We start from the raw sequence: 14,020 nt of genomic DNA, 5'->3' as shown, positions 1-14,020 counted from the left end.
GGGGAAGGCCTATAGGGCTCTTACCAAGTATGAGGCCCAAATGACAGAAGCAAAGGAAACTAACCCCAGTGACTTCTTTCTCCAACCCTCCCTCCACCCAGCTCACAGTCTGTCCTCTAAGTAAACATTAAAGGTGTGCTTTATTATGAGGTATCCTGAGGGACCCACACATTTCACTCGGGCTCTAACTTTTCATGTGGCAAATGTTCAATAAATGTTTGCCTAAACAATATAGTACTATTTGTCTAACTAACAGGTATCAAATAGAATTTCCTAGAATTTTCAAACACAAGATAAATTGATCCTAGAACATTCATACTCCACCAAAATGTATGCCTGAGTAGATAAAAATAATCACTAAAAACATCGTGAGAACAAGAGCCTCTTAGTTACGATCTCTCCCAACTCATTCTAGTGATTAATAATGCTGTGTGAGTTACTTCTTTCTATCCAACAAACTCTTGTCCATAGTACCAATCTGTGATAAAAATGTTCTCAGGCTCTTTTTTCTCCTTCTCTTGATGCCCACAGGTACCATTCATTTTGCCATATTGGAATATTTCCATTATGAACAAATATGATTGGAAGGTAACATTAAAAATGGACAAAACAATGAACAAAAGGACAAATACTGTAGGATTCCACTTATATGAAGTACCTAGAAAAGGCAAATTCACAGAGACAGAGAGTGGAATACTGGCTACCAGTAGAATACTAGCTAAGAGGAGTAATGGGAGTTAGCATTTAATGGGGACAGAGTTCCAGTTTGGGAAGATGAAAAGGCCTGGAGATACGGGATGCACAACAATGTGAATGTAATTAAATGCCATGTAACTATAAACTTAAAAATGGTTAAAATGGTAAATTTTATATTACATATCTTTTACCACAATGAAAAGAAATTTTTTTGAGTGAATTACATCTTAAAGAGATACTCTAATCATCTTTTCCTCTAAAGCAATATGTTCTTCCTCCATGTAGGTATTTTCCATAAATGATGTTCACACTACTCATTAAAATTAGATCAGCCAATAAGATTTTACAAAATATTATAAAAAAAGAATCGCAGATTAGGGGAAAAAAGAAACCTTTGTAAAATAAAGAAAAATAAGACGTCATGTGATGCATTTGGGTGTTTTTTTTCTGTTTATTGGTCAGCTATAGTAGAGCAAATTTAAGGATTGAAACATTATTCCAGTTTATTCAAATTGGAAAAAAGTGTAAGTGTTACTCTATATCTAGACTCCTGTCCCATATCAATGTTCCTTTACCAAAGATAAATTAGAAGATTTTTTAAAAATTACTCCAAATTAGTCCATTTTAAATATTCAAAGTGCTTAATGTGTACCAAAAATTGGTCATAAAACTAACAGATATACCCACAAAGGTAATATACTCCAAAAGTTTCTTACCATGTCCACACCAACAAAATACCCTAAGCTTTCTTTTCCTGGCAAGACATCACAGAATATAACTGTGCCAGACTCTATAGTTTCTCCAAGCTTCAAAGAAACTCTGGAGTTTATTTCCAGAGGGGGAAGTTCCATCTGCATTGTGTCCCCTGGACCTGCAAAATCACTTTCCAATCCATTGTCATCATCTTCTAGGATTTCTAGCTTGTCCAACGCAACAAATACTCCACAGTCTTCATCACACTGAAAAAGCTGTTTCCCTTGATATATTCCATCAGTGAAACCTTGGCCACGACCTTCTTCCTAGTTTTCAAATGAGAGGGGAAAAAAAATGATTGATAGATAAAGAGATGGAGAAAGATGACCCACAAGTAAAAAGATCCACTCTGGGGATTTTGGAGAGATCACTGGAAAAATTCTAAACGACACATACAAGAAATACAATTATTCGCAGCTGTTGTTGAACTTCGAGTGTCTAAAAAAGAATAAAGAAGAAGCTATATCTGATGCTGAAATATAATTAATTAATTAATTAATTAATTAATTTTAAAATCATAATTCCACTGTGAGAAAGCCTGGCTAGATTCTACACTGTGATTTGAACAATAATTTTGTCATAAAAAAAATTCACTTTAAAATAACGATAACATTAGGTCCATTTACTGAGTACTTACTATGTGCCAGCCACCGTGCTAACTCTTGAAGCAGTGTATCACAAAAACACTTCAAGGTATGTACTGGTTGCACTATTTTACAGATGAGAAAGCAGATTTAGAGAAGTAGCTTGGTTAAGTCACCTGGCAACCCAGCTAGTAAATAGCATAACTGGGATTCAAATCTCCAACTGTTTTACAATCACTGCTTTAAAAACTTTAATCACTAAATAAGGCATGAAAATCTATATACAAGAATGTAAACATGTAACTGACATTTAAGTTCTTGAGAATTAATATTAATTTTGGAAATATATCACAGAGCTCTTGGTTCTCTCTTTAGTAGAAATAAATTCCAAGATGATTTTCACATATATTATGAGAGGTGACCATATTCACACATATTATGAGGGACATTTAAATTGCTGCACCTTACTTTTCTAAAATCTTACAGCTACATTTCATTACTTAGTAGCTGAGAAAAACTGAGAAATCTACAGATGCTAATGTCACAAGATAATTAACAATTTTTGAGGTGAGTAATTCAATTATAACTGGTAGAGTTCATTTTTAACGTAGACAATGTTAAAATTTCTAAGATTTGAAAGCCCTGAATAATTACACAACCTATGTGTATTTCCTACTATAGTAGGTCGTTTTTTAAGAAGTTTTCAATGTATCATCTTTGCATCATCTCAATTTATCATTAGAAAGTAAATCCTAAGAATTACGAATATTAAAAATTATAGAAGATTTCTGGAAAAACTTTTTCGTTGTATTTAAAGTGGAAAAAAAAATACCTGTGGGCATACAAATATACACAGAAACACACACACATACACAGCCCACTAAAACGGTTTATCAAACTTACCAGTAATTCTACTCCAAAGAATATTCCCGACACTGTCCTCTCTGCTAATAAGGGTCCTCTGAAGCGCACAACTCCAGGAAATTTTTCTTCCCCAGATCTCAGCTGTACTTTCACAGGGCAGCCCACATCTATCTGGAGGCCTTTACTTAGTCTGTTTCTGTTCTTAAACAGGCTGAACCTCTCTTCACAATTGGTAATTGCCAAAAGCAACTCTGTGAACTTTTCATTTATTTCTACAACATCCTTTTCATCAACAAAGAGAACTGCATGTGGTTGCTCTAAAATTTTTAATCCAATCTGATTTTTCTTGCCTTTTGCAGAAGGAATCCTTGAGTGCCCCACAGAACGATCTTGGATATACTGTCCTATACTCCCCTTTGGTACTTTAAGGAGCTTTTGTGTTTGTTTGTCTGTAACACTGCATTCTTGAAGAAGCAAATAAAAAATCCGCTCTTCCCAGTAGGGTGAAGTAACTTTTTCTTGGCTCCATAAGCCTGAACTCATTGTGACATTAACTCCAAAATATTAACTCAAAAAAAAGGGAACTACTAAGTTTGTAGTAAAACCGCAAAAGATAAATTCATTGGCAGTCCCAAAGCACGTTTTTAGCAATTTGGTGTCCATGCTGTAAAAAGACAGCAAAGCAAAATGCCTGGAGGACAAGCAAAAAAAAAAAACTTTACACTTTATTCTACATGAGCTAAAATTAAGATTAAAGACTTCTTAAGATCTCATTCGATTAGTAAAAACACACACATAAATGAAATACTTCCAAAAGTACCTAAAAAGGTTAAAAGACATATATTATTTGTATCTACTGTAATTTTGCATCTTTAATTAAGGAGATTCAATTGTAAAATATCTTCAAAGACAATACGATAATGTTTGTTTCCAAGGCAACAAAATTTACAAAATCAAATTCGAGTAATAGATAACATTATATACATATTTAAATATACATATACATTTTATAACTTTAAAAAATAGCATTTTTAATAGACCCCACTTAACTTAAATGAATAAGTTGCTGTATTTGGGCAAAACACACAAATCAAAAAGGCTGTTATTTCTGTACACACAGTTTAAGTAAAATGTTACCCACCATAATTATTATGATAAACATCTTTTATCCAAAAAAATGATGACTCATATTTTGAAACTTTAACCACGATTCATTTATCTGTGTTCCATATTTTGATAGTGGATCATTTATTTGCTCTCTGACCCAGTTTCATTTCCTTCATCATGTACATTTGTCCTTAGATAGGCAAATGTTCATCATATTAATCAGAGCCATCATTTAATTTCCCAAAATCTCAAACAGATACTGTAAATCTGATTATAGTTAAAGATGTCTTTAAAAATCAATTTTGTAGCCACTAAAACTTGGACTATATAACAAGGAATATAACTGTAATACAGTAACAAATGTAAAACTTTTTATACCACAATTTTAACTATGTTATCCTAGAAATGAATACATAGAGATTTCTTTTTCAATTTCAAATTTTCATCTAAAATTTTTATAATACTAATCTTCCACAATTAAAATAGCCTTCTCAGCCCTACTTTAACTGATGGTTAAAAACAACGCAATTTCATCAAATCATTTTAAGATTTAGTTCATTATCTTACTGAAAAAAAAAGGTCTTATGTATTCTCTGTCACATGAGTGTGGCCATTTGGTTTCTAAATACAGTTACTTATTCCATCCTTCTTTTTGGGGAGGGGGGCAGGGTGGGGCACAGGGAGAGGGACAGAGAGAGAGAGAGAGAGAGAGAGAGAGAATCTTAAGCAGGCTCCGTGCCTAGCGCAGAGCCCAACGCAGGGCTCGATCTCACAACCCTGAGATCATGACCTGAACCAAAATCAAGAGTCAGAAGCTTAACCGACTGAGCCCCCCAGGCGAGTTTCCACCCTCCTTTGAGGCAGAGGTATCCATTTCCATTCCATTTCACAGCAGCAGTTGAGAGCACTATCATATTTATCTATTTTATTCTTGGAATTTAGAAAGAGATACTCCTAAAACTAAAGAACCAAATTTTAAGTTTAATAATTTAACTTAATGATTAAATAATCTGTCAAATCTATACATGGAATGCATCATTAGATAATAAGGTACTCTAGAATTGGTCAAGTTTTTTTTAAAAGTCTGTCCCTCTACAACCCAGAATGAGACACGTAAGTTACCCGAGACAGGATAAAAAGTCTGGCATTCCTTTAAACCAACATTATTGAAGTAACTGTGCAACACTTCGTAAAGGAAGGGGCAGAGCTGGTGTAAAGTGATTCTCTCTCTCTCTTTTTTTCCCCTTTCCTTATACTGTGTTTGTCTTAATTCCACTTGAGGGCACTGTCTACTTCGGCAGGAACAGAATCAATTTATACTTGCCACTTACATAAGACACCTGTGGAAACCCCTACCTTGGCACCGTTATAAACAAAATCCCTCCTGAAGGCTACCCAAACAGAGACCTAAACCCTTAATGTGGCTGTATTCCTTTAAAGTACCAAAATGAAGTATTTGTTATTTCTGGCTAAAATTCTTCTCAAATGTCAACAAGGAAATATTCTTTTCTGAATCATCGAATTATCAATATGAATATAAACTCTCATGTGGCTCTCAAGACGCAAAGATGTTTGTGACTTTGTTAAAAGGCTTGGCGTTATGCTTTCTGAGTTCCTGTGTCTGCTTTCTCTAGATTTACCATCCCTGATTTTCCCTTGCACTCAGCCATTTTCTGTGGTCTCCTACAGGGTGCATTTGACTCATTTCATGGCCTTGTTGCTTTCCACCTTACTGCTTCTAATCAGTTCTGAGAAGCCAGGGGATGAAATATGTCTGTGTGTTTACAACAACAACAATAACTAAAAGAGGTATACATAAATTCTGAACAGCCTTTTAGGAGTGAAGCGCAGAGGCTTTACTGCATGGACACTGATTGGGTTACTCCCAGAAGGTTGAGACAGTCACAAAGCAACTTCTAAAGAAGTGAGTTGCTTTGTTCTTTTTATAAATGTATTTAAATATTTTTGGCCAAAAATTGCTTTTCAAGTATGGTAATTCTATTTGGAGAAGAAATTACTTTTTTAAATTCCTAAAAATTACACCTTCAAATATTAAGAACATCCTTGCATCTTAATATTATATGCCCATGATTTCTACTCCATTGGTTCCCCAGCTTAAACAAGTCATGTCATGATTTAAAACAAAGCCCACCAGTGGGTAATGAAATATTACCAAGACAAAATAAAATTACTGTCTGTAATGCATTAGGATGCTATGTTTTAAATGAATTTGGTTACAAAAGTGGTTTTTTTTTTGCTAATCATTTAAGAGACAGTCCACAGTAAAATTTAATATAACTCCTTTGGGTTATAAAAAAGGTGGAAAGCAATTTAACAATCATTATTAAGAACCATATTTAACAGCGAACACCCAGGAGCAGCTTTGCTCTAACCTGAGTTAGCACAAGCAGGAGTGAGCCCCACCTTGATAAAGGCAGGGGTCGTGTTAGACTTCTAGAACAGCCAGAGCAAAAGTTTATAAAACATTTAAAAAGCATTATCCCAAAATAAAAAGGCTGTGGGCTTTCCTCTTTTAGAAAGCACACATTAAGGAAGAATTAAGTTTGGAATTACCACGTTAAACACTGATTCTCTTCATTGCAACTGAGAGCTTGAGAAAGGTGAATGGAGAACTTTATGACTCCAGAGCTATACAAGATACTAAATTAAATGATCGTGAATATCTCAATATACTGCCACTACATCAGAAATAGGTTAACAAAGAGACTTTCCTTCACTGTAGAAATGAACAGAACGACAACGTTCTTCTTTCACTGCGATAGGCACAACCGTTAGATTAAGTCTTAAGAACCCTAAGCAATAAAAACTAAAGAGTATATGGGAAAGATTTAAATGACATTGTCAATGAGTTCTTTATCAATCAAGGTTTGTGTTTAGTATTTTTGTGCACTCAGCACACTGTTAGTTGCTGAGAAGTATGGCAGATTTAAGATACGATAACTGCCCTACTTTATGTTCTCTTACTACCTTTCAGGTCTAATTGGTTTAAAATTGCCTCTAATAGTATACTTCACTTTGAGTGTAAATATATCACAAATGATTCATCTAAATGCCTTCGCACTTACTTCAGGCTGGAAAATTGAGTGATTATGAATATCCTGATCATTACTCTAAGTACTGAATGAAAATTACCAAAGAGGTGGAATGCTATGATACTTTTAACCCTAAACCATATTGAACAGAAAAAGGCCTTTCCTTTGACAGCATTCGAGATGAGGGAATGGTTCCGGTCACAAAGCCTTGAAAATATATCTGGTGATCTGAGCTTGTTGAGGGTCTGGCTTCTGAACAAACGAGAGTTTAACTGTATTAAAATAAAGCCATTGAACCAAGACGAAGGTTGAAAGACACAAATATTTATCAGTTTCTTATCCATGCAATGCAAAGATGGTCAAGAAATATGTTTTATACAAAAATATGAAAGGTCAGAATTACCACATGCTAAAAGATAATATATAATACAAATGAACAGCATTAGTTACATATAATTGACAATGGTTGTCTAGAAAATACAATGTCTTTTTAATTCTCAAGCTATCAGGTTATACTGCTCAAAGAACCTCACCAGAGAAAACAAAGATCTAATTCAAGAACGTTTTTGCATCTTCTCAAATATCCCAAGTTGTTCTAAAAACCACAGGAGGCTATCTAAATCAGAATAAAACTTACAATACTAAAATACTGCCCCCAATTATAAATGGCAAAGAGACAGGAAGGTCAGCATGAATACCAAAGAAAGAAGACACACAGGACTTTTTCCAAAAGCTCTAGAAAGCTAGAACAATCACCATTTTAAGGAAGAATCTCTCTCACTGAAAGAGTAAGTTGTTATACCACCCAACAGCTAAAAACAAAAAAAACAGAGATTCCATGACCAGAAAAGAGAGTCAGCTCTATCTTTCCTCACATACTGTGTCTTCAACACACAAGTATTCTGTCCCTAAAACAAGTGGGATTTACAAAGTTAAAAAAGAGCCTGGCTCCTGCATCTTGCATGTATATGCATGGCAGAAGAACAAGGAACCCCGCAGGCTCCCTCGAGTTAAGCCTGACCACTACACTTCCAAACTGGGAACTCCCCAAGTCCTTCTTCCTTGTATTTCCAGTGCCAAATCACTGCCTGACAGGTAATGGGCATTCGGTACGTGTGAAATGAACGAGTGATTTGGTTAAATGAGGTGATAAAAGTGAAAGCCAAAATTCCATTTCCTCATCCTAACCGTTTAAGTGATTAAAAGCATATCTTCCAGGTTAAAAAGGAAATATATATATATACACACACTCTAGTACTTCTCAGAAGAAATGAAGTAATGGCTAATGTTTACCCTCACTGCATTGTTAACACACACGAGAAGAAACAAGGCAAATTTCACAATTACAAAACCAAGCTGTTTTGAGGTTCATTTGAAACTGGTTTCCTAGATCTTCACACCATGTTTGATGCCTATAAATTTTGTGTAACCGATGAAAATACCTTGACAAATTTAAGAAGAAAGTGTGGAAATCAGGAACAAAATACTAATCGTTTGATGAATAGGATAATTACTCCTTTCTTCTTATGCTAAGAACTTAGGTAAGTCAAGCAAAATCACGGTTCGGGCGTGCCAGACGATGAAAAATCACTGCTGCTCACTATTTGTTTTATATAATAGTGCCCTGGTCTTATCAGCTCTTCACAAAAGTGACCGTCCTCAGGAAGCCTTCTTCACGGGAATACTATAACATTTTGCAGCAGAACATTAGAGAATGTTCTGGGTGATATCAACATTCACAGTACACGAACTTCCACAAGAATTCCCAGCAAATCATTTTCTCCTAATACTGTTCTAGTTCAAGTCCACCCACTACCGAGTGGGGAATTGGCAGCCTCATCCTCAGGGCCATTCAGTCGACTTGGGGCGTGAGGGGGTGTGCAGAAAACCAACACTTGAATGAACACCCTCCCTCAAGGCCTGGATTTTTCTCCGGGAGCCAATGACTGCAAAAGGAACAATCTTATTAAGATCTCTATTAGCCCGAATTCAAAAGCAAGGTAAGGAATGCTCCCTAGCTGAGCTAAGGATACAACTTTCCAGGGAGACCGGGGAGAAGATGGGGGCAGGGATGGTGGGGGCTGAGAGACTGAAAGGCTTGGTGGCTGTAAGATGACAACCATCCTAAAACATGCAAATGCCACAGGGTGGAATAGAAAAGATGCCAAGTACATGAATAACCGGGCAGCTGACCCAGCTGAGAAACAAATCCAGGAACACTATCTTCTGTCAAGACTTCCCGATTTCCCCATAGACCGTTAACATGATTATTAAAAAAAAAAAAAAAAAAAAGGAAGGAAGGAAAAGAATACCTTGTTTCGACAGAGCGCACCTTTCAATTAAAGAACTCCAGGTTGTAGAAAACCATCCTCGCCCTGGAAAGGGGGAAACTGAAAGAAAAAGCAGAACACGCCATTAACGAGGCCAGAACCCCGACTGCTCTTCCTGGACAGGAGCCACAAACACCCCCAAACCGACCGATCGATACCCCCTCGGCTAGGAGAGAGGAGACACTACAGCCCAGGGTTCTCGAGGCCAATGTGGGCCGTCGGGAGCCGGCCAGCGGCCCGTGCCTCAGTTTCCCCATCTGTAAACGGGGGGGCCGGCGGGGGAGACGGTCTCCTGCGCGGCTCCCACCCCAAGTCTTCTCTCTTCCGGAGGTCCCGGCGGCGGCGACCACGCTCCCAGGACTCGGGAGCCCTTTCAGGAAGCCCGGGGGAGTGGGGGGAAAGCCCCGGGGGTGGGGAAGCCCGGGCTGACGTCAGCGGGCTCAGCACCCCGCGGGCCTGGCCGGCTCCGGGCCAGGGCAACTAACGGGCGGGCGCCGAGGGCCCCACGGCCGCGGCGGCGGCTGGAGGCGCCCCAGGGCCGGGGAGGGACGCCCGAAGGGACCCAGCCTTCCGCTGCTCGCCGCCTCAGTCGCCCGCTCACTCACTCACCTCGGGCGGCGGGGCGTCGCCCCTTCCCCANGGAGGAGCCGGGGGAGGTGGGCGGGGACCTCTGACTGATTGGACAGAAGACTGCGGGTGCCGCGTTACCATTGGCCGACACCGGAGCCGGGGCGGGGCGCTCTGCTGCTCCCCGCTCCACCTCCCAGGCCTGGGTCCTGATTCCAGGTTTAGCTGTCAAAACTCCTGCGGGGAGTTTGGGGCTGGGGTGACACGAGCTGGGAATAGGATTTCAGGAGTCCATGAAAAAGCAAAGCTTTAGAATCAGACTTAAGTTTGAATCCTTTGCACTTTCAGTTAGTAGCCTCGTGACGTGAGGATCTCACGACCACGCTAAGCCTCAATATTCTCATCTGTAAAATGGAGATAATCGTCATCACCTGCCCTACAGAACTGTTGTGAAACACCGTAGGTAAAGTTCCCGATACACAGCAGGAGCTCAGTCGTGTTGAACTCTTCTCCTCCCTCAGATTCGGCCCGGGACCTCTGCTGTTTCGAAACCTCTGTTGCCACCTGTCCCAGTTTGGAGGGAGGTGTCCCTAGGGTGGCGAAGAAGGGGTTTTCACACGCTGCCTCGCTCAGCTCTGTACCCCTGGCCACCAGCCAGGACTTGGGGTGTAGTTAAGGATCTTTCAATTAGAAGGGAGGTTTCTGATTCCCAAAAGTGCTCAAAATATTTAAGGAAGTGCTTTTTATAATCCGTCCCAGGGCCTTGCGGCATACCAGGCCTTGCTGCACTGGATGCTCCTGTTAATTAATTCCTTCTCCTTTGACATTTTAAGTACCAATTATAGGAGAAGGTGATTAATACTGAGGAAAGAAGAGGGGTGTGTGTATTTAATCATGAGAGGGAAAATTTCCCCAGTGGAAAGTGACATTTCTGAAGATCTGGGCAGTTTAAACCAGTGAGTCCGTAAAAGAAGTCACATGAGTGATTACTAACCGCACTAGTAAACAGGCCACCCACCTCCCTGGCCATAAGCACCCTGGATGAAATGGACATCTTTTGAAAACCCAAGCCTCAATCCACTCTTGTCTCTCCTTTGCTCATCCTTATCCTGTTTCCCAAGCTTCATGACCACTCTGCAGTAGAAAGCAATAAAATGGAAATCAACAGGCCTGGCTCACAGTGCTGCCTTAGGCTACACTGTTCCCTCCCAGGTCTAGATTCTCCAGTAAAGTCAGGAGGACTCAGAGGTCACCATCTGGCTGTCTGGGTGAGCAATTCAGCCTGAAGACTGTTTTTGCTTGACCTCTACAGTGAGGAGGAGGAAAGAGGAAGGAGAAGAAGAAATGGAGTGGGAGAGGAAGAGTTTGAATCCTTTAAGACAGGGCAGTCTCCCTTTAACCCATTTGCCACATGGCTCACCATTCCCTAGTTTGTTTTCCTGGCACATTTCTCTCCTTTACATTATCTACTGGCCCCCAAAGGTCAGTTTGCCACCACTGGACGAGGACCTCTTCAAGCCTTTTCTGATGATGGTGTTTTGTGCTGCTGAGCCCGCTACTTTCTGCCCTACCGGCAGCTGTCAGAACCCTTGCTCAGTCCTCCTGTGACCCATTCCTTGAATCAGACAGTGTCAAAGCCTGACTTCATCCAAGAGATATTCTTCCAAGCCAGGCCTGATAAACAGGGCTTATCTCAATTACCATCTCCTATCAATTGGTAATGACAGCCTAGAACATTGTGTTGAAAACAATTCTAAAACTGTGTTCAGGCTCTCGGGGAAAAGAGATGTCTGCCAGGGGATAAGATGGGGGAATAGTGTCATGGTACTATTATTTGCAATCCTTGCTAAGCCAGCCTCTCCTTTTACAGAGAGGAGATTAAGGTCCAGAGAGGGAATATAACTTGTCCCAGGTCACCCAGCAGATGAGCTGAGACCCTGATTCTACCGATTTCAAGTCAGGGCTCTTTCCAGCTCTGTCAAGATGGATTCTCCAACTGAAATATCTATCTTCTCTGCTTTCCAATCTTCTCTTCATTTCAGTCCTAACCAAAGTCCACATTCTTCCAAGGCTCTTTGCAGATGGCTCCAGGCTCTGCTTGATCCCCTCTGTCTCTCCCCACCTCAAAGTGTGTTCACTCAGCCTGGCCTGGATTCACACAACTGCTGGCTGAGCTCCTGAACAGCGACCAAGAGACACAGGGGTGTCCGAAAGAGAGATACCACCCATACCCTCCAGCAAGGAAGGGCAGACCGTAAAGGACTAGCTCCCAAGACCACTTACTGAACTACGGAGGGTGGGGTGAGCCCCAGAAGGAGAACTGTTCAGAGCACGCAGAAGAGGTGGTTGGGCCCTGAGGGAAGGCCTGTTTGAGGAAGTCACCTGTAAGATGAAATAGGAAAGACGACTAGCAGCCAGGAGGAGGGGAAAGGGAGCACTTCGGGCAAAGGAACAGGACTGTTCGTGACATATTGAAGGAACTGAGAGAGACAGAGCACAGTAAATGTGGGCACGAAAGAGCCCTTCAGGTAGGACCTCGGGAGTCAAGTTTTGGTCTTCAGCGTAAGGGCAAGATCCCGTTGGATGGTTTTTAATAGGGTCGTTAACTCTGATTCTAAACTGTCTCCCGTAGCTTTCATTGTGCACAGCAGGAACCCAACAAAAAGCCACTGGGTTAAATGGAGCTCTCTCCCCCAAGAGCTGGAAACCTGGTGGCCGGATAGGGACCTGTGCCTTGGAGGAACAGCTACACAGGACCCAACCAAACCTTCTCAGTAGCACGAGTAATAGTCATTTCTTAGACCCTGCCCCATGCTCCCCAAATGGCTACCACAGGCTACCTCTGACTTCCGGCCTCACCAAATTCAGTATTTTAGATCCTTCTGCCTGCTTCGCTTCACTTCTCCACCCCACACAGCCAAAAGTGAGCTACTGACACTCCTCCACTCCCACCTCGGTCCTTCTGCATTCCCCATCCCAGGAAATGGCAACTTCCAGTTGTTCATCCAGCTACCCGTGCTTCCAGCCATTTCCCCACCACTCCTGTGAATAAGGGCATTCAGAAGAAGCCCTAAACCATGGGGCTAACTGGACCAGGGGTCCCCACCGGCAAGGATACTGCAAGGGCGCTTTCTCCATACGGCCCAGCATGGTGTTTCAATCAATGGATGTGGGGAGAGTCCACCATACCAAGGATGTGCTTGTCTCTTAGCCACGGGGGGTCGGGGGCTGGATCTCCAGGTGCAAGAGAATGTTCTGTCTGGGGGCTTTTACTCTGGTCACCCAAAAACTCTTTTTGATAAGATAAAAGGGATTACTTTCACCATCTTTCCCCCAGTCCTGCTGAACTATAAATCCGTGCTCCCCTGTTCGAGCTATTTGCTGTTATCAATGACAAATGATCTCTGCGTGATTTGAAAAACACACCCACAGAGAAAAGGGGTCTCATGCTCTTCATTGAGACCTTTGTGCTACATCTGGAATCCCGTTTGGGGCAGTGATGCATTAGGAATGATCTCATGTGGCAGGAAATCTTCCTCCCTTAGGAAGGAGACACGAAAGGTGTCGGGAAAGAGGTGATTCTTTTTTATAATCTCTCCCAACTTCTATGTTCTGCTTCCTTTAAGCAGATCGATCCTCCATTCGGTTAACAAATATCTGAGCATTGACTATGCACTAGGCACTGTTCTCGCCCCGAAGGACTCTGCAGCAAGCACGGCTCTTGTTACGGAGCTGACATTCTAGGGGAAGGAAGAAACACATGTACGTCAGGGGGTGTGTGCCGGGAAGACACTATTAAGCAGGGCTGGGGAGAAGACAGTGGTTGGGGACTGCTATTTAAGGTACTTGGTTCAGGGAAGGAGTCCTTTGATGAGCTGACACTTGAACAAAGAACTGCAGTAAATGAGGAAGCCGGCCAGGCCACTGTCTAGGGAAGAGTGTTCCTGTAAGAGGAAATAGGCAAGTGCAAAGGTCTGGACGCAGTTTGCATTGTCAAGGAGCAGCCAAGAAGCCATCTGGCTGGAGCGCAGGGAACGGGAGTCTGAGTGGCAAAGAGGAGGTCGGT

The 14,020-nt window shown here is 41.2% G+C and overlaps 1 protein-coding gene across 6 annotated transcripts in view; it reads right to left on the bottom strand.

Moving 5' to 3' along the window:
• CYLD (CYLD lysine 63 deubiquitinase) overlaps positions 1-10,028 on the bottom strand; it is a 63,823-nt gene extending 53,795 nt beyond the window's left edge. For 2 of the 6 annotated variants that reach the window (XM_011218425.3, XM_011218428.3), the window contains exons 1-4: positions 9,997-10,028; positions 9,370-9,447; positions 2,937-3,588; positions 1,413-1,715 (exon numbers count right to left, since the gene is read on the bottom strand). In XM_011218425.3, the coding sequence (XP_011216727.1) occupies positions 1,413-1,715; positions 2,937-3,440 (807 nt within the window). In that variant the 5' untranslated portion in view covers positions 3,441-3,588; positions 9,370-9,447; positions 9,997-10,028. Of the gene's footprint in view, positions 1-1,412; positions 1,716-2,936; positions 3,589-4,038; positions 4,195-9,369; positions 9,448-9,996 lie in introns of those variants that run through there. The other 4 variants (XM_011218427.3, XM_034639421.1, XM_034639420.1 and 1 more) reach the window with 4 other exon arrangements.
• Positions 10,029-14,020: the final 3,992 nt, after the last annotated feature.

The sequence above is a fragment of the Ailuropoda melanoleuca genome, chromosome 12 (assembly GCF_002007445.2).
Source record: "Ailuropoda melanoleuca isolate Jingjing chromosome 12, ASM200744v2, whole genome shotgun sequence".
In the NCBI taxonomy this organism is placed as follows: Eukaryota; Metazoa; Chordata; class Mammalia; order Carnivora; family Ursidae; genus Ailuropoda; species Ailuropoda melanoleuca.
The sequence above is the reverse complement of the archived record's forward strand: the minus strand, read 5'-3'. Positions and strand labels throughout refer to the sequence as shown.